The following is a 26,422-nucleotide window of genomic DNA, read 5'->3' as shown; positions in this document are numbered from 1 at the left end:
AAAACTACCACGTGGTTGATATCTACAGTTTAACAGCAAAGCGCTGCGGATCACAAAACTCTTCTTTATGCACGGCATACAAATTGCGGGAAGTTGAAGAATTTGATACAGAGGAACATATGTGTGTGTGTGTGTGTGTGTCAAAGAGAGAGAGAGAGAGATTAGGTTTGGGGTTAGCTCTTGTTGAGAGCGCTGACAAAGCATACTTCAGCTAACACTCATCAGACACAGATGAACCTCTTCAAATCTAATCTCTCCTCCGGCGCTCCTGAAACACACTCCTACTCGTGCATATTGAATTTTCACATTCTGGTCATTTTAAAGACGCATTAATGCACTTCCAGAGGAATGATGGCAGTCAATGTGATGTAGTCACACATGTGTTGAATATAATGGGAATAGCAAACCACCGTGTCCACTGGGACTTCAAGTTAACAGCTGTAATGAAACTTGAAAATATAGCCTGCGTGAAAGGCTTGATGTAAACGAGCGTGGCAACACAGAGGTCGCCTCCTTTTACGGAGAGCGCCCACGCTCATGAACAAATTATAAACATCTGAGTTTCGACATGTTTCCAACAGATCACACAGAGCTGGGATGTCCGTGTGTCCACGATCTCAAGAATCGGCAAAGTAGGAGGTCGTAGATTAAAACAGAAAGGAAGTAGAAACAACTACATTTCAACATTTAAAAGCATTTCGAATGAAGAAATAATAAGGTTCTGGAGACCTGCCAAATTCCATGTCCTCCATGTGTAACACCCGGTTCTGTTTCTCCTGTGTTCCGAGTCTCATATGTTCCATGTCCTCTGTCTTAATTGTTTAATTCCCTGCACCTGCCCTCAGCCACTCTTGTCTCGTTACTGTCTGATGTCTTACACCCGTTTCCCCCCCTATATATTCTGTCAGGTCTTTGTGATGGAGTGTGGCTCAGGCGCAGAGAGACAGGCTGGACGCAATATAAATAACAAAAAAGCACTCTTTAATGAGGCAAAACAGTTTACAAAAAAACAAGGTCCAAAAGGGGCAGGCAGACAGGCAGGGTCGAAGCAGGCAGGATCAGATACGACAGACAGGATGACGGGAAAAAGACACGGAACTAGAGACGACAATCCGACAGGAGACAAGGGAAAGACTGACACAATATATAGGGGGGGGAAACACAGGTGTACGACATCAGACAGTAACGAGACAAGAGTGGCTGAGGGCAGGTGCAGGGAATTAAACAATTAAGACAGAGAAGACACAGAGGAGACATCGGAGACACGGAACATAGGAGAAACAGAACACAGGAGAAACAGAACCGGGTGTTACACCATGCAGTCCATGGTGTTCTATTCCACGCAGGATGACGGTGTCGTCATTTCTCATGAATACAAACAGAATGTTTATTTTTAGAATTGAAAATGAAATAAAAGCCTTGCATCTGGGTTTTAAATGTCCAGCCTTTGCATCTCACTGCCCACTAATCTATCTTTTAAACACATCTTGAACCAAAGAGGTGAAACCATAACAGCAACAAGCTGAACATATTTCACAATGCTATTTAATATGTCAGTAGATTTAATGTTTTTAATTCATTGCGGCGCTAACTGCAATGATCCTTGAGAGAAATAGTACATGTACTGTTGTTGAATCAATAAATCCACTTGCCAGCCACAGTGAAACCCCCGTTTTAAAAAGGTTGGCCTTTTGTTTACACCGATACAGATATTTACGAAACCGCTAGGTATATTTATTTTTACCTTTCCCAAACACATTGGACTTTGTACAAAGTTGCCCAACGGTTCATGCTTACATAATGCACATTGGCCAACCGCCCAATGTGGAGAGCAGAAATCAGGAGACGAGATCCAGTTTACAAGACATGTCCTGCTCAAAAACCAGGGAGAGAGCTTCCATTTCTAAGCCTACTTAATCCGTGTGGGTGTGCTCTGAGCCTCGCGCACAAACACACACTCACACACACAGAAAGGAAATGATGTCCCCCTGGAAGTCAAGTAAATGCAGGTTGACATTATGCAACTACCCCCACCAAATCTTAAAAATGGATCCGACCACATGAAACAGTCAGACTCGAGACCAACGCTTTTTAAATCGGACAAAAGAACATTTCAATTCTTCTCCTATTTCGGCAATTTATGATTCACAGAATGTGTTTTTCGTTTTGTTTGAATACATTAGGTTAACTAGAATGGGCACTCGGTAGAGCGCATACCTTCGCATATCACAAGATTGGGCATTGAATTATGAACATTTTGGCATTAGTTGCATGCCAATTGGATAAGAAATGATCGTGCTATGGTAAAAAGAAGATTTTGATCTTTTCATGACCTTGACCTTTGACCCGATCGATCCCAAAATCTAATCAAATGGTCCCCGGATAATAACCAATCATCCCACCAAATGTCATGCGATTCAAGAAGAGTTTGACCTTTTCATGACCTTGACCTTTGACCCAATCAATCGCAAAATCTCATCAAATGGTCCCCGGATAATAACCAATCACCCCCCCAAATTTCACGTGATTCGGTTTAATACTTTTTGACTTATACGAATAAAACGCACGCACGCGCGCATACAAATACACGGCGATCAAAACATAACCTTCCGCATTTTTAATGCGAAGGTAATGACAAAACGTATATGTGCCACATTCAGGAGCCTCCGGGGCCCAGTGGGCTGACGATGTGCTCGTGGGATCATTAAAGAGTGTCTGAAACCATTTCTGCAGTCGGGAATTTAAGGGCGCGATCGGCACATTTTTAGAAACTGACAAATCTTTAAACAACGACTTCCGTCTCTTATTTTGAGCAAAATCCAGAGGTGTGCAGAGACGCCATTATCCGTGTCCTGGATCATGGATTCGAGTACATCCCCAGTGCAAAGCCCATGAATGCATCCGAGGGAATACTGTCCAGTGTCCACTGTGTCCACTGTGTCCACTGTTATCCTCGTTCCAGTCCCCGTCTCGCCCTTCTCCGATGGCAGCTTCTTTTTTTTTGTGTCCCGCTTAGGAATTCGCTCAACACTTTTTGCATTCAGATGCGATCCGACGACATGTTGGACAATCTAGTTGGTTCGGAACAAGCCGAGGCCTTTCGCCGCTGAACCAGAGGGTCAAGTATGCTGCCAGTAACCCAAACTGGTATATGAATGAGGTCGTTGTGCAACTGGTCTCATGACGAGCCTCGCCGGCTCAATCGTGAGAACATTACATTCGCCCCCGTGCGCTTCGAAGCATAACGTACCAGCACTTTGACTCCTAAGAACAGCACTCGCACACACACACATTGACACACACGCAGTGAACAAACTCACACAAGCGCACACTCCTACCTGCCCCCCGCCCCCCACATGCACGCTCAGCTCGGTGTCCTGACCTGTCTTTGGTAGCCCGTTTATCCCCCGGCTTCACACCATGTGTGCGGGTATGCGTAGTATGTGGTTGTGGAGCCGACTCACTTGGTGTGTGTCCGTGGAACATGTCTTGCTTTGGCTGGCAGCCCGGGGGGGGGGGGGGGGGGGCAATGATGGATGCATTCTCAGTGAGAGTAGAATCAAAATTAAAACAGAGAGAGTGGCCAGCGCTACATTCTGTCCCTGAAGAGCCGCTCCATAGGTCTCTCTTATTTCTGGCCCACTTTCACCCTCAATTATGATTTCTTCATTTTTTGGCTTTATGAAGCATTGTTTAATTGTTCTCATGCTTAACCTTTCGCAAAAAATGATATACGAGCCTCCTAATCTATTGCGACAGAAACCCGTAACTCCATGATAACGGCACATTCAGGTGTGATAATAAAGTGCGTGTGTGTGTGTATGTATGTGTGTGTGTGCCTGCCTTGGAAAATTCAAGGTAACCTACAATCCTCTCCTCTTCATCCTCTTCCTTTCTCTCCTCACATGTACACACACACACACACACACACACACAGCACATGTGCTCAAACGCCAAAACACAAACAGTCTGGCTGTAAATGTCGCGGGGCGGAAATGAAGGGCACCTGTGGTTGTGTGGTTTCATCATGGCCCGTTAGATTTATCTGACCCTCGCAGGTGTTCACTGTTCCCCTCTCGCAGACGCACATTGATTATTCCATCACCGACTGCAACAGGACCGCAGAGGCCGACTAGCGGAGGGCGTCCAATTAGAAACCTTGAGAAAGGCTATTTTCCTTCTTTCAAACAGACAGCTTGACGATGAACACGTTCGAATTTGTGGCAGGTTTTTTTGTAAAAAAGCAGGAGGGTACTACACACACACACACACACACACCTACATACATACAGGCCCACACACACACCTGGGAGCTGCCCCGTGCTGCCCCTTCCCTCTGCTGCAGGCTGGAAGAGCAACCATATGGGACATTAAAATCACATCATTTATTAAATCTTTCTAAAGTGCTAAAGCTATCACCATCTGTGCGGCGAAAACCCCCGTCCCCCTTTTCAGAACCAAGACTCAGCTTCTCGTTTTCCAATGTTTCAATCTCCTGCACGGCAACATGTTAGCCGGTCCACTTCTCCCTGACACAAATACATCCTTGAAAACATCTTTCACCTGGATTATCCCACTAAAAAGGTTATGACGCCATTAATACCTCGCACGTGCTGCTGCGACATTCGGACTAATCCAAGTGGGCAGAAACCGGTTTAATACAGGCGATGCAAATCATGTCTTCTTCTTCTTGACTTCCAAAAGAGTCACGGGCTCAGAATGCCGATCAGGCTTCTCATGAAACGCCCTCGGACGTGGCGAGAGTGCTTATCGGACATATTCAAGCGTTACTGTTAATAATAATAATAATAATTATAATAATACATACAATTTCTATAGCGCTTTTCATAGCACTCAAAGACGCTTTACAACACATAATTGAAAAAAATCCAAAAAGCTATGCATTAAAAATTACAATAAAAGTAAACGATAAAAGCAAATAAGAACGGACAGAGCACACAATCACACATTAAAAGCGGTTTTGAACAGGTGGGTTTTGATTTGAACGATGAAAGTTCGGTGCAGTCTCGGATGATTTTGGAGAGAGAGTTCCAGAGGGAGGGGGCAGAAATGGAGAAGGCTCTGTCACCCCATGTGACTGTTCACATATTCCAGATATTTGAACGTGATGGAGGCAGTTCCTCCTCGCTCCGAGTCGAGGCCGACTTCACCCACCCGCCTTGAGCACCAGCAGCTCGACGGTGGCTGGTTTGTTGCCGTGCCACGCGGAAGGAAGACTGTCACCCGACCTTTAACACGGAAGTCGTGCCAAGAAGGAGGTTCCTTTCTCGATGTGTTCTTCCGGAGTATCTTGATAAAATGCCAAAAACCAAAATAAACGCGTGCTCGAACTTCGTGTCAAATGTACTCGGAAGTATTTGTGTGATGCGCAAATGGGCTCGACGGAAAATCTCAATCTTAAAGAAAACGGCAGCTGGAAGGCTCGCAAGGCCTCGAGGGTTGACTTTTCTTCTTTTTTTTAAAAATACTCCAAAGCTACTCGCGACAGATATGCATCCTGCAGTCGCCGGGTCAGAGACGCACAGACACAAGCACAGACATCTAAGGATACAAGTATAAAATACACACACACACCTCTCTCCCTTCAGTGAGCCTCCAAGCCTCTCTTCACTAACGGGTCCTCGGGGGGGGGGTTTCTGATGATCGACCGCTGTGCACAGCCAGCCCGCAGAAATGCTGTCACATGGAAAACGGGCAACTCTGGTGCTCCTTTCTTAAATGAATTCTCTCCAACGGAAAGTGTACGTCATGTTTTATTTGAGTTTATTCAACCTGAACAGGACATGCTGTAAGTGGTGGGGTTTGTTTGGTTTCTAAGGGAGACTTTCTGGACACGCAAGGTTTTCATTTGGACGTTTACGTTGAGAGCGCATCGGGTCTGAAGCGTCAGTGCGACTCGCATCACTGGACATGCCTGTCACATCGAGCGAATAATAAAAGCAAAGCCACAAAATGTGTCGACTTTTACGATTCTTGATGGAAACATATTCTTTTTGAAGAGCACCATCCTGTATGAAACATCAAACTTTGTGACTTGTGACTTTCAGTGACTTGAAGTCCACCTGATGGGAGAGGCAGAATTCCTGTGATGCAATCAGTTAGCAAGACGAACGTAGGAAATTTACATATTTTTTAGGGGGGCATTTTTGCCCCCACTGACTGAAATCCAGGGGCATTTAGAATAAATTGGGGTCACCTTTTGAAACTTGTGAAATAACATTTAACCTTTGTTCAAAAATAATATATATACTTATTTAGGCTTCCAGTATATGAGCAATTGTCATAAAAATAACTAAAATAAGACTGGCAGAATTTTACAGATTCAAAATGTTTTCTTAGATTTTTTGAAAATAATATAAAATAAAAAATAAGACAATCATATTCAATTGTCGTGTTATTTCTTTGTGGTTATTTATTATTACATTTTTTAAACAACTATTAACAACCCTAACTTATTTCTTTGTTTTTTACAATCCAAAATTATTTTTTGTGTGTTCCGACCTAATTACAGGCAATAGATACGACACAAAAAACAAAGAACAAAAATGCTATTAAATTATCGAAATTATGGGGGCATTTTTTGCCCCTCTCCTTGTGATATCAGGGGCAACATTGTATTTCTGAGGGCAGTTTTTCCATTTCCGACGCCGTCTAGCCCGCATCTCAATCGGCGGCGGAGTGTCAACGGGGAAGTGCTACTTTAATCGTGAAAGACACGCAGACTTAGTTCTCTCATACTCTGAGGATTGCATTGTTTAGGAAATATGAAGGGCTCCTTTGTCATGCGGCGGAGATAGCTGTGACGTATCGTCCAAGTGTATCTTAAAAGAGAACTCGTACGCTTTTACGAACGTTTTAAAACAGCAAAACGGGGACGAAATAGAAAGGAGACGGCGGCGGAAATGTGTTACCTTCGAGGACGACTTCTTTGCCAGTTTTCTTCAGCGCTTGCACGGCCTCGTCGTGCGTGGCCTCCCGTAAGTCGAACCCGTTGACGGACAATATGGCGTCGCCGACGTAGAGCGCCTCCGTCTGGTCGGCAGCCAGGCCTTTGAAGATCTTGGAGATGAGGATTGGCATCTTGTTCTCCTTCCCACCTGCACAGCAAGAGGGGGAAACGTTGACCGTTCCAGCTCAGCATTTGTTTCCCGGAAGCTGCACTTCATGCGTACAGACAAACCCTCGACCTCGGCTTCTGACCCTGATCAGCTTTAAACGCAGCAGCTGGGAATTAAGTTATTTTCTACTTCCACAATGCGTGCAAAGTGCAAGTGCTTATGCTCAGAGCTCCGGCACGATGTTTAACCCTTGTGTCGCCTTCGGGTCAATTTGACCCGATTCAATGTTTAACCCTCCTGTTACCTTTATATTTACTAACATATTTTACCCTTGAGGTCAATATGACCCCAGCTATTAAAATCTCCAGAAAATTATTAGAATTAATATTGTTTTCCAAGTTTAAGTGTGAGGCACTTTATGTTTGTTTGTTGACTCCCGAAAGAACACCGACATTAAACATTGAATCGGGTCAAATTGACCCGAAGGCGACAGGAGGGTTAAATATTGAATCGGGTCAAAATGACCCGAAGGCAACACAAGGGTTAAAGTCCGCGGGAACATGGCGCTGGGATGAAACGCCAAATTCAGACTTCAGTAGGTATGGAGTTTGCCACTCGCAGTGATGAAGAGGATGCCAGAAATAATAACTGACTGTGAAGCTCGGGACCAAAAGAACAGCTCAATTTAATGTGAAGTCTTTTATCAGTATGTTGTCCAGTTCACTGCATGTCGGTGGATACACAATGTTGCTATGAAACAAGATTCCAACCACTGCAATCCTCAAGGGAGAGCGCATGAGGACAGACACCGACTACCCCGTTGTACTGACTTCCACATATTGCACTCTCTCACTCTTCCTCCCGCTCTCGTTATGTGAAGGCCAGCTAGTACGCTGATGGATCTGCCTTTGGCTGCGGCCTTATACCAGGGTTCTTACACAATTTGACCAATTCCAGGACTTTTCTAGGACTTTAAACCAAATTTCCATGACCAAACTGAAATCTCTGTATAAAAATGAAAAATTTAGCGTATTGAGAGCGGATGCTTTGAGCGTCTTTCTTTAAAAAACATTAATTATTTCAAACTCCATGAACTCAAGCTCAAATGAACATGTGATTCTAACAAATTTCCATGACTTTTCCAAAACTTTTATGATTTAAGTTTTTTCCATGACTATTCCAGGCCTGGAAATTACCATTTTAAAATTCCATGACTTTTCCAGGTTTTCCATGACCGTACGAACGCTGTTTCACTCTCCGTTCCATAAGAAACATCGCCATTAATGTCAGCTGGCAGTTGGACTCTGGCCTCGAGGCTACAGAGAAATGATCTGAAAGGGGATTACATTTCATTCATTTTAAATACATCTTCCACAGGTTGTTTCCCCCGGTTGATTACTTTGGATTTAACTCTTGCAACTTCTTTTGGAGGCTAAAAGAGAGAAAAAAATACACATACACATTTATAATATGCATGAGAGCTATTATGCTGTTCAGGATTGAGAAGGAGGGATTTGCCAGCTACTCGACCGCTGCGTGACATCAGATGTTGTTTTCTGAGTATGAGAAGTGAGGAGGGCATGATGAGTCGATGGGGATTGAGGGGAAGGGGACGTTCAGCAGTGTTGGTGGTAATCAATGTGTCGTCAAAACTTTACATCGGAATATCTACACAAATCATGAACTTGAAAAACAGTTTGTCATCATTAAATACATTAAATGCACTGGATGGCACCGGGACATGAGGGCAATTTGCTAATTTCCCCACGTCACATCTGCACAGCGCAAAAGAATAAAACGTGTCTCGCAAGCACCGATGTTGTGAAATGTTGTAGCAGGCAGGAGCTGTAACTATCGAACGGGAACTGAATTAAGAAAAAGAGCAATTTGGGGCAACTGTTCGGTACCCTAGAGACCTCAAGAGAACCTCCATCCTGAATACTGCTAATCGGTGCCGGGCCTAACCGAAACCCACCAGAGACTTCGTTGCGATTGCGACTGCTCGGCATGGGGGGTGAACCTGCAGAAAGATTAAAGAGGAATAAGCAGTGTTTGCCACAGCGAGGGCTCTCCTCGACCACCGGAATGATCAGGCGACCGACGCGCATTTATTAGTTGATTAAATCAGAAGACTTTTTCCACAAAGTCACACAAAAGCCCCAAAAAGTAAATCAGCGGAGCAAAAACCTTAGTCGCCTAATTGCAAATCAACCAATTAGTTGACTAGTCGACGAAGAAGGGGCCGAGCCAGAACTGCGCTGACCAATCCTATGAACTACATTTCCGTTCATATTCTGAGGCATCACCGGTGATTCTAGAGGATGCTTCCATTAGGATGCAGCTCTTCACACTTTTTCAAGTTAGTGGGCGTAAGACTATTTTTATTCACTCGTTTTAGGCCAAAGCTAACAAATATCGGCTTACCGTTGATTTTTATTTGAGTTTTAAGCTATTTGTCAAATCATCTAAATAATTTTTATTTATTTTTGTACTTTTCTGCTCATCTGCTAAATAAAATATGTATATATATTTATTATTTGAATACAAAATCAGTGCTCATATAAAACAAAATGTTAAACATAAAAAATATGCAAGAGACGCCTCTCTGTTTTGTTTTTCAAGGATGTCACGCTACACATTGAGAGTGTTACGCTGGTAACTGTTTTTCTATCTCCAACCAGTTGCTGACGGTGAGCTGATAAATAACTGTGACGACTGCAGAGCAATTTCTCTGTGGAATGAATGCTTACTGCAACCTTTCCCACTGAAGGCCACAGCCGGATGTCAGTGGGTGTTATTATGTCATCTGTCCATGAAGAAAGGGGCTTGTTGTCATCACGACATCTTAGGTGAAGCACTTTGAAATACCTGAATTACTATGCGTGCTGTAAAGATGCCTCGTGTGACCTTATAGAATTATTTGTAACAAAGGGAGATTGTTTGGTTTGGTTTGTAAAGTGAGCTGAACCGTTTGGCTCCGGAGGAAGACGGGCTGGACTGTGTATTCATTTACAGTACCCTAGGGGACTAATTGCAACTCTACTCCTCTGGACTTTCTGTGAAAAAGCTTTGCTTAAGGAACAGTTGGTCTGATCATTGCTCACGGACATTCTCAAGGAGCGATTGATTCTGTAAAACCAGCAAAGTCTACTTCTTTATTTTTTCACGTTGATTTTACCACAAACTGTCAAAACGAAGCACCCTCAGGGACATTATCAAGGATAAACTAGACATATGCAATGTTGCCATGCACACTTTATCAAGGTTTTCTGGAGCAAATCCTCTCCCAGTAGGTCAGCAACAGAGACGACCACAGAAGAAGAGCTGCCGCTTTCAAACTTAAGCGTTATGCAGACCGACTCTCACAGTTTATCTCCATACCTTCCTTTTATTACCTTCGCATTGAAAATGCCGGAAGGTTATGTTTTGATCGCCGTGTATTTATTTATTTATTTATTTGTATGCGTGTTATTCGCAAATCTCAAAAAGTATTGAACCGAATCGCATGAAATTTGGTGGGATGATTGTTTATTATCCGGGGACCAGTTGATTAGATTTTGGGATCGATCGGGTCAAAGGTCAAAGGTCATGAACAGGTCAAAATCTTTCGCAGAACTCAAAAATATTGAACCGAATCGCATGAAATTTGGTGGGATGATTGTTTATTATCCGGGGACCAGTTGACTAGATTTTGGGATCGATCGGGTCAAAGGTCAAGGTCAAAGGTCATGAACAGGTCAAAATGTTCTTGAATCGCATGAAATTTGGTGGGATGATTGGTTATTATCCGGGGACCATTTGATTAGATTTTGGGATCAATCGGGTCAAAGGTCAAGGTCAAGGAAAGGTCAAACTCTTTTTTTACCATAGCACGATACATTTTTGTCCAATTGGCATGCAACTAATGCCAAAATGTTCATAATTCAATGCCCAATCTTGTGATATGCGAAGGTATGCGCTCTACCGAGTGCCCATTCTAGTTATTAGTTGTTTTCATCCTGTCTCTAACTATCATGTCATTCCAGATCCTGCTTCCCATCTCGTCAGTCCAACTCCCTTCACCTGCCTCTGATCACTCCCTCGTTAGTCCCTCATTACCTTCACCTGGTCTTCATGCCCATCTCACCTGTTGCCCATTCCCTCATTAGTCCCTGTCTACTTGCACTTGTCCTCTGCCAGATTGTCTTGTGTTTTCGTGCCAAGTTCTCCAGTGTTATTAGAGTATATTCCTGACCTGCCTGTTCTGACCCTGCCTGCCTGCCCTGACCTCTGATTCTCTGCCCCGCCCCTTTTTGGACTTGTTTGCTTCTTGGACTGATCTCCCGGTTTTGACCCATCCTGTTTCCAACCAAAGACAGTATTCTTTGTTACTCCTGTCTGAGTCGTGCTTTTGGGTCCACTCTAATAGCACCGTGACACCGAGACATGTGCCGACACACGCCTGCACGTATTCCCCGATCAGCATAATTAAGATGGAAAAAATAACACACTTGTGGTTCTGAATGTCAAGTGAAACGGTCTGCTGCCCTGCGAGGCCCCGAGTCCCGCTCGCTGCCCCTGGACAAAACCTCCCCAGCTGGTTTGAGGATTACATTTGAATACCATTCAGTCAGTTGCTTCTCGAACCTTCAGCTTACCTTTGCCCTGAATCTGCACGACCATATAAACGCGAGTGAATAAAATAAAAGCCCCTATCAGGGTTCTTACACATTTTGACCAATGGATTGCCATGACCAAACTGAAATCTCGGTATATACATGAACATTTTAGAAAATGTTGCGGATTGAGAGTGTACGCCGGCTTATATTTTGAGCGTCTTTCTTTAAAAAACATATTAATTATTTCAAACTCGGTGTAAATGAACATGTGATTATAACAAATGTCCGTGACTTTTCCAAAACTTTTAAGATTTAAGTTTTTTCCATGACTTTTCCAGGCCTGGAAATGACCATTTTGAAATTCCATGACTTTTCCAGGTTTTCCATGACCGTACGAACCGTGCCCTATAATAGAACTACGGTGCACACGGCGGCACATTACTGCTGGGCTGTTAATGCAACCGCAAAAAGTAATTGCGGGTCACACATGCAGCGTGGATGGAGGGTCTGGCAGACTGGGAACAATCACAGGACGCGTCCGGCGACCTTTCAGCGCCATTAAAACACGACACGCCCATTAACCAAACGGATGACATGTGGAAACTGATGCGAGGCATCTCTTCAGTGACTGGTTGGACAAGTGGGCAAAAGACGGGCTCGCCATTTAAAAAGGACGATGGAGACTTTGAAGTCAAAGTGACGAGAGGACGGTATTAGCCGTCCAAATGACTTGGCATCCGCACCTACATTACATTTAGATAAGGAGGATATTTAAATAAATGAGGAGACAAAATAACTTGATGGAAGTGATTTTCGCGAAGATTTCTTTTTTCCTCAACCTCCTGCTTTGCCAACTAAGCCAGTGTGATGTCGGGGCAGCCAGAGGAGGTGAGGGTCACCACCAGTGACAAGCACTGCACACAGTGTCGCACCTTTAGAAGTCTGTTCTCTTCCTCTCTTTGCGTACCTTCAGGTTTCGTTGCAATCTAAAAACATTGTGCGCTGACAAGGCAGCTGGATAAACATCGTTGACACACTGTAGGAAAAGCACAGTCAACATGTCTGCCACTCCGACGCAACCCCTAATTCACCCATGTCCATTTTTTCCTCCAACTTTTCGTGTCAAACACAGTTCGGCCCCCTCCAGCTGGGCGGCCTGTCGCTCAGCTGACAGGAGCAGGTGGGGTGGAGCCACCAGGAGCCGCCGGTGACAGGTGAATAAACGGTGCAGCTTTATGCAAACACCGACATGAACCTACGATTGAAAAAATTTGTGTGTTTCTGTGGTGACTCCGCGCTGTCAGCAGGTCAGGCCTCTCATATGTAACTCTGTAACGCGGAGGCTGGCTGTGTGTGTGTAGTGAGGCCGTGTGCGACACCAGCAGCCAGCAGGGGGGACGCGCGGGAGACCGTCACCGTCCCCCTGACACGTGGAGACAGAGTATGACGAGCAGCCTGAACTTTTAATCCTCATTGTTAAAAAAGAAAAAAAAGGTTCAGTTCAGGCATAGGCAGGCACCGTTATCGTTTTTTAGTACCGTTTTAACACGCGGAAAAACCCGAACGATACCCATCCCTACCTACGATGAGCACACAAACCCTTTGTTTTACAGATCACGTGTTATGAAATTTAATGATTTGGTTTTTTATAAAATAATGCAGACAATGTACAGAGCTAAAGTGAAGTCACTGCCAGACTGTGTACAAAGTTTATTTTCAATACATGAGTGTAAATATGATTTGAGAGATGTTTGTAAGTTCACGGTACAAAAGGCTAAAAAAGGGATTAAAAGAAGATGTATTTCTGTTGTAGGGGTCCAATTATGGAATAATGTTGAAATGGATGTAAGACTGGTGAACTCCTTTTTGGTTTTCAAGGGAATTATTCATAAAACAATTCTTGAGTTATAAATGTGATTAAAAACGTATTTATATGGAAGATGTATGTGGTAGTATATATAAATATATTTTGTTTGTTGTTTTTTTCTTTATTTTATATTACTTTTCTGATTTATTTTGATTTCAACTTAGGATAGGAATTTATAAGCATTTTTTGCTTCTACCTATACCTTTTCAGTCTTTCTATTTTGTATATTATATAGAATAATATTGTATTGTATTTGGTTTGACTGAATAAAATACACAAACAAACAAACCTCATGAGGCAACTTTGTGCTAACAATGTGTTTGTTGTGATGACGCTCTTCACAAAATAATTCATCATGATCAGCGCTCAACTTCATTAGGCGTCATCAGCTGATACGCACGCAGGGCTAATGAGCGCTGCAAGAAAACACCGGGAGAAATAATAATAAGAACTACCACAATCCTTCAAATTAAACGTGGTTACATATTCCAGATGAGTGTGCGGAGGCACATGAGTAGAGAATAGCTTCTTTTTTTAAATAATATATTTGTTACATAACAATGCACCAGATATTGCATATTTACACATCTGAGGCGTTTCAGGCATTCAAACGGGGTTTTCGTAATGTTCTCATGATAAATCTTCCCACACTGGGATCATTTTTAAACAATGTCAGGGAAGCTTTTCAATCCACATCGTGTTTTTGGGGGATTCCCACCGAGCTCACACCAAAGTGTTCCACCCGGTTCTGCAGAGAAACACTCGACTTCACACCGACCAGTGGGCCCGTCTCGGGATCTGGAGCCTGGCTTCCTGGCCTCTTCTCTTAAATTTAGACATGCGAGGAGGAGGAGGAGGAGGAGGAGGAGGGGTCGACTGCCTCCCTGCAAGTTGGGGTGGGCTCCCTAAAATGAACACGAGTGGAGTCGTCCATTCCCAGCCACATAGCTTTCATCTTTGGCCAATGACAACTGCTTGCTGCTGTTAGCTCCTCTCAGCTGTTCACAATGTGGCGTCAGCTCGCCCACAACAACGTTGCCCTGTTCTTCCATTTGCTTCCCACAGTTTCCCCTTTTTTACACTGTACTATTACTTACTTTGTTCGTTATTTATTTTTCCCTTTTCTACTTATTCGACCCCTTGTTGGCTTGCTTCAAGTCCATTTGTGTTCACGTATGGCTTGATTTGTGTGACTTTCCTTCCCTCTGCTAGACCCGTCTTCCTCCCTCTCTTCGCTGCCTTTGAACAACGGGCATCACAACAATGTCAAGCCGGCAGGGTGCCAGCGATGATTTTGTTTTAATAACACGCTGTCGGATTTTCAAAAGCCACCCATTTCCACAGAGATGGACATTACATTTGTGTCATTGGGGACTGACTTTTGTTGTTGTTGTTGTGGTGGTGGTGTTGGCAGCAGTGGTGTGGGGTAGGGATTAAAATGAACATTTCACCATCTTTGCAACATGACAGCGATGCCACTCCAAGGCTGTCCCTCAACACACGGTGGGCAAACCGAGTGAAAACCTGTCATCACTCAACACACGGAAATTCGAAAACAATGTTCGACACCTCCAGGAAATAAAATGAAGTATTGCTCAGACTGCATTATCACTATGCTGTCCCCTTTATCTATTGTATATATTTACATGGCGCCCCAATGCCCAGCCCTCCTAGTCTTTCTCACACAGAGATTTTCATTGAGATAAAAGCCAGTTGCTGCGAGTCAAAGAAACCCGACGAGGAAAAAGGCTTTTTATCAGCCGCCGAACAGTACACAGCGCAGGTATGTAAGCCTGGCTTGTAAGATATGGAGAGGTCGCGACCTTTTCCCCATTGAAAGGTGGTGTGTAACTGTAGTGCAGCAGCACTGTGGGGTAGATGCATCTTTGCTCCTTGAAAAACTAAAAGTACTCAGCAACCAGAATCAAGCCAACCTAATTAGTTTATATTCGGGGAAAAAGAGTGATATGTGTTTTTTTTTTTTGTGATGACACTTTCATCCAGTGCTGAACAACCCTTCAGAAATGTTGCTTTTGGATATTTTGTGGGACCTTTTTTGGAAGAAGATGTTGTCTCTTTCTCAGTGTCAAAATGAACTCTCGACCAAGTTTAGTTTGAGTTTCCTCGTTTATCGGGAGCCTCGTGCGTGGGGAGCCATACCCGCCCAGCTAACTGACCCGTAACGTCACACGGCAGCAGCTGAAATACCGTCTAACGGCAGTGGCTCCGAAACGGTCTCCCCCTCACCCCCCTCCGGTTCAGGTGAGGCGCAGCGTGAGAAAATCACAGCTGTCAAGTTCCTCTTCGCAAATAAAAAAGCCCCGAGATTCGTCTTAAAAGGCTGAGTTAACACACGAGTGGGATATTTGCCTCGCCTAAACGTCACGGACACGCGACAATGTCTCCGAACCCGTATCGGAAATGTAGGCGCGCGCATATGTGAAGGGTTTAGCTTAACGGTCGGTTTGAAGTGAGCTACCGTGAAGTTAACAGGCGAGGCGGCGGTTCGCGGTCTCGCCGTCGCCGTCAAACTGCACTCAAACTCCGACCCAAAACTTGTGCTAACTGACGCCGTATCGGCCATTAATGAAGTTAGCCGGTTTATGTTAATGTTTCTCACCTTTGATACTGATTCCGAGTCCTCCGACGTCTTGCTTGGTAACTCGCACGGTGCGCTTCACGTTGGTGATGGTTTCTGGGACCGGGGACAAGCTCAGGTTCGGGGGGTCTCCGTTGATTATACCGGCGAGACTCGAGTTGGGCTTCGCGGGCTCCTCGACGCCCTCCCCGGGGTTAACCGTGAGCGTGTCTTCGGTAAGAGTGGCCAACACCCGGATCCAGCGGTCCACGGTCACTCGGAGTTCGAGCAGACCCGTTTTCTGCGCCTTCATCGCGGCAGCCATGTTCAACGCATTCCTGGAATAACTCTAGACGGGCTGGCGGTCCTGTAAAGAGATAGTGGGTGGAGGGATGGAGTAGGGGGGACACTAACACACACACACACACACTTCTCCCTTCCCCGACTGTGTCCCACTCCAAAGAGGTTTATCCAGTAGTAAGAAGTAAAAGTTAATTGAGGGTTATACGATTAGCAACGGTGTTGACACACACTCAAAGTTCAAAGAGCTTCTTGTTGAGTCCCTCCATTAATAAACTGTGCGGTCGAGTCAAACATAATTAAGATTTGATACGTTTTATTATTTATTTATTTCAAGTGCATTGAACCACCCGAGTTCAGATCACATATCTCATTTGCAATGTGCCCACAGACACAACATCGTTGCACTGATATATTTATTTATAAATGTCTATAAAATGTCTATTTATATATATTTATTTATTTATATATATATATATATTTAAAAAATATATTTATAAATATATATATATATATATATATATATACATACACTACCGTTCAAAAGTTTGGGGTCACAAAGAAATGTCTTTATTTTTCAAAGAAAAGCACTGTTTTTCAATAAAGATAACATTAATCAAAAATACACACTATACATTGTTAATGTGGTAAATGTCTATTCTAGGTAGAAACGTCTGGTTTCTAATGAAATATCTCCAGAGGTGTATCGAGGCCCATTTCCATCAACTATCACTCCAGTGTTCTAATGGTACATTGTGTTTGCTAATCGCCTTAGAAGACTAATATCTGATTAGAAAACCCTTGTGCAATTATGTTAGCACAGCTGAAAACAGTTATGCTGGTGATATAAGCTATACAACTGGCCTTCCTTTGAGCTTGAAGTTTGAAGAACAAAATTAATACTTCAAATATTAATCATTATTTCTAACCTTGTCAATGTCTTGACTATATTTTCTCTTCAATTTTCAATTCATTTGATAAATAAAAGTGAGTTTTCATGGAAGACACAAAATTGTCTGGATGACCCCAAACTTTTGAACGGTAGTGTATATATATATATATATATATATATATATATATATATATATAATGAATAGTGCTTCCAAAGCCAGATACACTGCTCTGCAAATTCATCTTCAGTTTGAACTGTGCAGACAGAAAACATGCTTAGTTATACCTAATGACACCATGTTGCTCCAAGGACATATCATCTTAAAAGGCTATGAAGGCCATATGCCTTATTAGTTCTCTTTCACAAAATGTAAAGAAATAATAGCACCTCGCATGCAAGGACCTTGATAATTCTGTGATGTGGCATAGACTGCTCCTTAGTTAAACCGCAGGTGGAAAATAAACCTCTCCGATCGATACACAGCACAATCTCAATAACGCGTGGTGTTCTCTAAATGGTGGTCAGCTGTCAGCGTTCATCCATAGAGGCACTAAAACACTTTATGAGCACTGAATCAATACTGGCCATGCACAGACACCAACCAACCCAACGATGTTGCATTAAAATAGAAAGACTTCAAGACACCAAATAATATACACTGTATGTATGTATATATACGTTGTCGTTATTAGCTAAGAAGCAAGTGTGCTGTTTGTTCTCTTTGAATTGGTGCACACCAAAGCTACTCATCTGAGAAATACATGCATGTGGCCCTATACTCATGGTACAGAGCTTTATCCTAAGTCCTCAAAATCATATGACAAACATGATATGTTCCTAGATTTTGATTACTTTCAATTCACAAGACTACACATTAAATAACTTCCTATTTTTCTCCTTTATTTTTCTCCCACCTTCCATCAGTCTGATCAATCAAGCAATTTTATTTATTTTCTGTCCACAATTTGAATAACTTTGTGCAAACTTCTATTTTTTTGTTCTTTACATAGTCTATAAAAACACAAAGTGCTGTCTAAAATACATGTTTGAAACTAATTTGTATACTGAGTCATGATTTCCGCAGCAATACTCGATAACAAATCCATGTTGTTCTTAACTCCAACTCAACGTGGATAAGTACTGCACTGCTTGGGCGACTCAGCAGAGGTGCACTTAATTTTGCAAAGTAGACATTAACAACAGGTGTGAGTCACTGAAACAAGCTGATGAAGCAGACCACATTTCCCTCTGCTCTCGTCGTGCATCTGCAAGTCATCTGCCTGCAGGCCTTCAGCTGTGTGTGTGGCAGCCTGTGATGCATCTGCTTCACAGCAGGTGAACAAACAAAGAAGTTCCAGGGTCCACATTTAGAAGAGCACAGGGGCTATTGCTTCCTTAGTGAAAACAAGTTGGAGACATTGACTGCAAATTCTCAACTCGCCCAGGTGGTTTAAAGATGCACATCTATTAACTAAACCTCCTTATAATGCAGATAAGCACATACGCTACGCTCCTATCCAAGCTGCTGCATTCATTTATAGTCGGCTGCTTTTAATGTTGAGATGGAGTTGTGTTTCTCTGAGCTGAATTCCATGCATCATTGATAATGCACAGACAAACTGAATGTCCTGCTCAAAACAGGCGTTTTCTAAATCCTTTGTCTCTCTCTAGTGGTCAAATGGCTACATTACTTCAAGACTGATGCAACTTAAAATGGTTTGACACAAGGTCATCTTTTTGAATTTGAGGCATTAAGGGATATTCAATATGTTCTGCCTCTTTTTTGTTTGACATTTTTTTCAGAGCATTTGATAGTTATTGTGTTTACCAGTTCTATTGTAATAGACACAATAGAAATAATAACAAATAAGAAAAAAGCTAAATTGCTCACTTTAATTTGTCCCTGACTGAAGGAGTGTCATGTATGATGCCTTTTTCACAGATTGATTTGAATATTTGTCATTTATAGATTAATCTCTTAAACATAGATTAAATACAAATACTCTGCCATCAACTAAAACTACTTCACACCACAGTAATCTTTTCCAGGATTAAATTGCACCACAGTTATTACATTCATATATCCAACCAGGGGAAATGCATATTAAACAAACAGCTCTGCATATAACTCAAGTACTGTACGTTTTAAAGAAGTATTCATTTGGAAAACATAAGCGAGAACATTTTTAATCAAGAAGAAACAGAGGCATTATTTTTTAATTAACCTTTCCCTTTTTTCCCATTCAGAAGAGACCTCTACTGCTCCCGCCAGAACAATGATGTTCTTTACCAACGGGAGCATGGTGTTTACAAATGGGATACTATGTATGCATATCATGTTTCATAGACTATGCAACCCCTTGTCAATATGCAAAAAGAAGACTTTGTAACTAAGTGCTCCACGTACATTAGCTGGTTTGATTGATTTAGGAATGAATGACTCAAAACATAGATAATTCATATTGACTTTGGACGAAAATGTTGAGATGAACATTGTCTAGCAGCTCCAATGAGAACATGGAGAAAAAAATGTCAGACTCAAATGAAGCTTTAATGCATAATATATTGTAGTGTGTTATCTATTTGTTTCTGCTGAGCTCTTTAGCGACAACACAAAAACACCAACGATAAATCCACTACATATGTGCTACCTGATAGCGACAGCTAGTGGACACATAAGTGAACCGTTTAACTCACTTCCAGCTGACATTTCACTAACTAGCCAGTTAAGGAGTTGTAGAAAAATATACATGGCGGGCAGGTACGGATTCGCTAAAAAAACAACAGGTAATAGCTCATTGTGGAGGTGTTGTGCCCCCTAGTGGCCATTTAAATACATGTAAGATGCAGGTGACTGTCTCTTTAATTACATCTGCAAGATGGGCTCAAATTACATTGACCAAGATGGCAAATCAATATATATGTTTTTTTTATATATACGTCTCCCCATTAAAATGTCACCCCCGTCGTAAAACACTTGCATGTAGTATTTAGCATGTGAGTAGAACAACTGGTACAAACGGCTCAGCAACAATGGACAGGGGGCTTCAACGACGGGGCTGGCCTGCAGCCGTGCATCTACCTCATGATGTTTAGCATTATGACGAGGCGTTTGACCATCTGACCTCTTGTCTATACATCTGTCAGTCTATTCCTTTGTCATGTGAATGGCAGGTGGCCAGTCTATCTTTCACAGTACCAGGCTGTAATATTTATTTATTTTTTCAAAGCTTCAGTGAATGGAACAACAGGATTTTTAAGGATCTCGCACAGACAAAAGAATCGAATGTTATCTCATGGAAAACACATTTAGAGTACTGCACTGACAAGTTACTTGTCATATAGAAACGTATGTACTGTGTGGACAAATAAACATGTATTTTACATTGAAAACAATAATGATTATCTCATAAAAATAAGGCACTTTTATACATTTGAGCACCCAGCAGTATTTTTTATATTTTTAATGATCTCCACCTCGACCAATAACAACAATAAAATACTACCTTCACTTAAATGCATTAATAATATCAATCCAATGATACAAAATATATAATAGGACATTGTTAAAGGGAAAATGTTACATAAGTGTTGCAAGTACATTTTAAGTAAGTTTATTTATGCAGGATTCTTGTGTGAAACAATATTTTCTGAGGTATTTACCATTTAAATGAAATATAACAAAATACGGATGACAAAGAATGCAAAGGATAAGTAAAGGTTTAGCAACAGATAACTTGATTCCCATGAAAATAACATTTTACCATACATATATTTTTATTTATCTGTATTTTACCATTTAAAAAAATATATATTTGTGAAAATATTCAGGGTTTATGGGATGCGCTCAGGTTACTGCAATTTTTAAAATTTAGAAATGCTGAATAATGTTTGTATTTCTATTTAAGAAATAATATTAAGTGAAAAATAATGTAATAACCCCATGTATGTTATGGTCCTAAAAGAGTAATGTACACAGACACTCACACAACTGAACACACTCCAACCCCCATTTACCGTCCTCACCCCCGGTTCAATCAGCCACATATATGCATGTCTCAATTCCCTAAAGACAGTGGACAGTTGGGGTGGCCTGCTGATTAATTCCCCCCCCCCCTCCTCTTCCTCCTTCCATCCTCCAGTCATCCCAACATCCCTCCATCCATCCCTCCCCTTCTCCGCAAAGGGCAACAGCTCCAGAGGTCTACCATATGGGCCAGTGTCTGAGCGGCTGACTGCCTGCAGCTTGCGTGTGTGTGTGTGTGTGTGTGTGTGTGTGTGTGTGTGTGTGTGTGATTCAAGCCTGTTCTGACTGTTCGCCTGCCCCACCTGTTCCTCTGTAACAACAGACCAGACCCTCTCCAGTTTAGGCCGCCCAGGACAGGCTGCTGGAGAGATAGACGAGCAGGCCGCGGACAAAAAGATAAATAGATTGAGAGGAAGCCGGGGAGAGATGTGCAGATGTGACAGTTTTTCAAAGATTTCAATCAAAGTGACGAGCAGCTGCAAATCATATTATTGATAAGCACCTGCCGAGCCATTGGAAGAGTCACCGGTAATGTGGGAGATAGGGGGAGAAAGAGATCCGGGTCAAAAGACACACAGATGGACTTCACAGAAAAGACAAAGAGATGAGCAGACGATAACGGATTAAAATAAATATGGCATAATTCATTCTCAAAATATGAATGACAGGCTGTGCAGTGAACAGACTGCGGCACACAGGCACACCACGGTGCTCCCCGAGCACCCGAGGACACGGCATAATAATGAATGAGAACTCTGGGGTGATAATGAGAGGTCAAACAGAAGAATAAGTCCCGGGCGTGTACACCTGTGGCCCACCTTCTGCCATCTAAACCGCCCGGCGACCATTTTTGTTTTAACCCCCTCCGCGTTCAGTCACTCTCATTATAACCTACTGAATAATGTAAAGGTATATATATGCATGAGGGATCCAAAGCGAGGGGACAGGGCTGAGGGATGGACGGATCTACATAATAGGGCAATCTCTCCATCTGGTCATGTGTTTTATAATCTTCCCCTCCTCCTTTTTCTTAATACCAATCTATCTTGTTTGTCTGACAAACGTCCCGAAAACAATTTAGCTCAGGCTAATGCCGCAGTGCTCTATCTGCAGTCGGCACAGTGAAGGCGGGGGCGGGGGGGGTCGCTCTCTATCCGTGCACTTCAGTGTCCGTCTGTGCGAGATGACGCGAGCACTTTGCCGCCCCGGAGAGAATTAACCAGGCGTCTGCCGCCCTGACCCCGTTGACACCGAGCGTCCTGGGCTCAGCTGATACGCGTGCCGGCCGTGGGCCCCCCGACACGAGCGGGGTGGAGGGGACAAAAAAAAAAAAAAAAAAAAAGCAGGAGGAGTAGGAGGAGGCCGAGGACAGAAGGACCAGCAGGCAATGAATGATTATGATGACGAGGGCCATCTTGCTGGCCTCCCCCTGCCCCCCCCCCCCCCCCTCAAGCAGAAGCCCTGGCCTTGGCCCTGGCTGTGGCTCCCACATGGACCAGGGGCTCTGGCTCGGGTCAGCGTGGGTGAAGTGTCCTCACCAGGCAGTGTCTGGCCTGTCAGCTGTTGGGGGTGACAGGAGGAGAGAGATAGGGGGGACAGCAGAGAAGAGCTGTGCGTAGAAGCGTATATATATATATATTATATATATATATATACGCTTCTACGCATATATATATATATATATATACGGGGGTGGGGGTTTGGCAATTAATGATGACAAGATAGTTGCAGAGGAGAGGGAAATGGTGAAAAGCCATCAGAGGGAATAAGAAGGTATCGGCACAGGGGGACCGATAATATGGGATGGAGCAGGCTGAAACAATGGAGCATAGGGAACAGGTTTTGTGGAGGTGTCATATCTGCCAGGCCTTATGCAACCGACAGAGCTCACGCAGATGGCACGAATGCAGAGAAAAGTAGGGTAAACAGTCCCGGCTAATGACCCGGGCCCTCTTGACTCGGTACAGTGAAGTGAAAGAGCAAATAAGTGAGTGGGGGGGACGGGGGGGGGGGGATTAAGGATCTGTCAGGTTAACCACTGTACAGCGTTAGAGGGCAAGCGAACCTCGCAGAGGGTTAAATGCGTGGGCTTGTGTATTCATGGCATCATTTCACGGTACCGCTGGCACCGCCGGCTCTCGGCGAGGCCCCGATTAACTCGGCACACTGAGCGGGGAGGAGGGGGCGGCCGGAGAAGACCTGCAGAACAGTATCATTACTGGAACAGATATTTCTCGTCTTTTAATGTCCTTGAAATAGCACAGCGACATCCATCTGTGTGTTCCCTTAAAACAGATGGTGCTTGACAATTGGTGATGTAGTGGCAGGTTGTGTGACTATATATATATACTATATATATATATATATACATATATATATACAATATACTGTATATATAAACATATATATTTATTGTATATATATATATGTATATATAATGTATATATATATACACATATATACATATATATATATATACAATATATATATATACATACATATATATATATATACATCTGGGAGGCTTTATTTTGTCGTCATAAGGAAGCATACGGTTGACCTTTCATGCACACCGGTCATCCGGAACTTTTGCTTCGAAAGTTTGCCCAACGCCTCGCACTTTAATGAGCGCGTGGTGAGAATGTGTGGGCATTATGCCGGAGACGGGTTCCATGTTGTAATAAAACGTTGCTGCAGATCAGTGTGTAGGTGACATGTTCAGCCAGGAGGTCAGGTCAGCTGATTTGCTGCGTAACAGTCCTGCTGGCGTCATTAAAGGAGCTATGACAAAGATGCTGAAAGGCGATGAAGGGGTATGTGTGGGGGGGGGGGGCGGTGGCCAGCTGTCACACAGGGCGACCATAATGGCCGGGGCCAATCCCACCACCACCGCCGTCTGAGCCCCCCGCTTCTTCTTTGACTTCAGCCTCCTGCTAACTGATGAGTCATCTCTTTGTGGACCTGTCACGGAGCTTGTTGACGAGATGAGTTAGTCGGGACACTGTTGTCACAATCAAAAGGTTTGCTCTGGATTGATGCATTGTGTCAGCCACTCACTGAATACATGTTCGGGTTTAAATGACACCCGTGGATTCACACGTTTGTAGTTAAAATAAGTTTGAAATGAGAATCGGATGCACAGAGGTCAATCAAAAGCCACATATTCTCTAGACACTGTCCAATTATGTACAACCGTTATGTAACTCAAAGCCAGGTGACCCATATAAATAGAGTCTGGTGTTCTTTCTGCATGCATCCCTCACACACACACACACACACACACACACACACACTTTGACTGCCTTCTCTTGCATTAAACATGTGGGACTTCAGCATGTTTTCTATTAATTGTTATGTATCTGATGTGAAGTGTTCTCTGATATATATATAAATATACATATATATATATATATATTTTTTACCAAGAATTATCCGGTCAATGCAGCTAATTCAAGGTATCGCAGTAACATTATCTCGTCCGTCTGTGCAGGCAGTAAATGCACCGGCTGCACCTGCCACTATGTGTGTGGTCGGTTGGCTACAGTCTCCCCCCTTACGTGTACAACATTTTGTTTTCTTGTGTCAGTATTTCTTGTTGTCTTTGGTACTTCATTCTTGGACGGTATATAGTTTCACACTTTCGTCTCTAGGTCCTGACGAATCCAAACAGATATTTTTGTTGATGCATTTTTTTTACTCATGATTTAAAATTCAATTAATGCTCAGGATGATACATTTAGCGCACGATTTTAAAGCAGGGGTGGGCTCAATGCTCAAAACCACTTCCAATTTGTGGCAAAAGAACTAACCCATGCATAGGAAAGCAACATCATTTGTAGAATTAGCATGTGTTGGTTCATTTGTTAAGGATGTGCAATTGTGTCTCTAAGTGCTTAAACAATCTCTGAAGAATGGATTATGGTAAATAAATGAGTCAGATTTAAGCAGGTATCGGACCATGTGTTGTTGTATTGTATATATATGTATTTTCTCCTTCCTTCATTGATTTTGTGGGGGGGGGGGGAAGCACAGTCAGCAGCACGGAGACCTGACTCTGACACAGCAAGTGGTGACTCTTAGCTTCTGTGTCCTCAGACCGTATCGGCCCCCTGATCGGGTGCTCCACATCAAAACAATTAGTGGCCCTTGGTCCTCTCGCTTTACCCATAACAATGGGTGGGGGGGGGGGGGTGACCTGTGTTCTCCACATGCCACAGAGGTGGCGGGAGCGGAAGGCTCCTTGGCTCCCCCATTGCAGGAGCAGTAGGTATAATGACTCCTGCCTGCCACCGTGGACCTTCATTTGTTGTTGTAGCAGAGCAGCTGTGCAGCATGCTGCAGAGAGCAGGTGGCAGCCTGGCAGGAGTGGAGGATGGGGGGGCTGGAGGGGCCGGACAGGAGGGGGGAGGACCGGAGCGTGTGGCATATGTGGGTGGCTGTAGGAAAGGGGGGGGGGGCGTGATGGTGGATGTGTGTTTTGGGGGTGGTATAGCTCACAATCTTCTCAGCCAACGACTAAATAGTATGCTTGTAAAGAAGAGTAACACGGATTTGTGTGTGTGTGAGTTTGGGTTTGGGGGGGGGGGGGGGTCAGTGTGTGTGTGTGTGTGTGTTTGTATTCCGGCTTATGAAACCCAACAGATGACACAACTTTTTTGTTTTAAATCATAATTTGCCGCCTCTAGTAATCTAAATTCAATCCATCACTTCTAGTTCCACATGCTCTCCGTGTTATGCGTGCAATGACAATTTAAGAAGGCGTTCCAGGTTCCAGGCTACGAAAAAAACTAAATCAATACAACAAACAACAAGTCGAGGTCATAAACGACTTTGCTGGAGGCAATGGAAGTGTGTCTGCTGTGAGGATTATGTGCGCTGAGCTCCGGCGTCCCATTGTTGCCGCTCGGAGTTAATCATTACACAGACGACGTGTCCCCGCCGTACTCGCGCCGTGATTGGCCTTCCGCTTTAAATGCGCGCGTTTAGTCCCGCCCACTCAACTATTCACCGCCGCGTCGCAGAGAATATATATATTCTATATCTATAGATACCTGCAGCGGATCGATCGGTTTCCGGCAGTA

The 26,422-nt window shown here is 43.4% G+C and overlaps 1 protein-coding gene across 1 annotated transcript in view; it reads right to left on the bottom strand.

The window, feature by feature from the left end:
* Positions 1-16,544, bottom strand: part of snta1 (syntrophin, alpha 1) — a 32,956-nt gene extending 16,412 nt beyond the window's left edge. Inside the window, exons 1-2 of the mRNA XM_056437662.1 lie at positions 16,165-16,544; positions 6,933-7,118 (exon numbers count right to left, since the gene is read on the bottom strand). Of these exons, the coding sequence (XP_056293637.1) occupies positions 6,933-7,118; positions 16,165-16,447 (469 nt within the window). The 5' untranslated portion in view covers positions 16,448-16,544. The remainder of the gene's footprint in view (positions 1-6,932; positions 7,119-16,164) is intronic.
* Between the last annotated feature and the right edge of the window lie 9,878 nt (positions 16,545-26,422).

The sequence above is a fragment of the Pseudoliparis swirei genome, chromosome 18 (genome assembly GCF_029220125.1).
Source record: "Pseudoliparis swirei isolate HS2019 ecotype Mariana Trench chromosome 18, NWPU_hadal_v1, whole genome shotgun sequence".
Classification (NCBI taxonomy): domain Eukaryota; kingdom Metazoa; phylum Chordata; class Actinopteri; order Perciformes; family Liparidae; genus Pseudoliparis; species Pseudoliparis swirei.
Note: the sequence above shows the minus strand (reverse complement) of the source record. Positions and strands in the feature narration are given on the sequence as shown.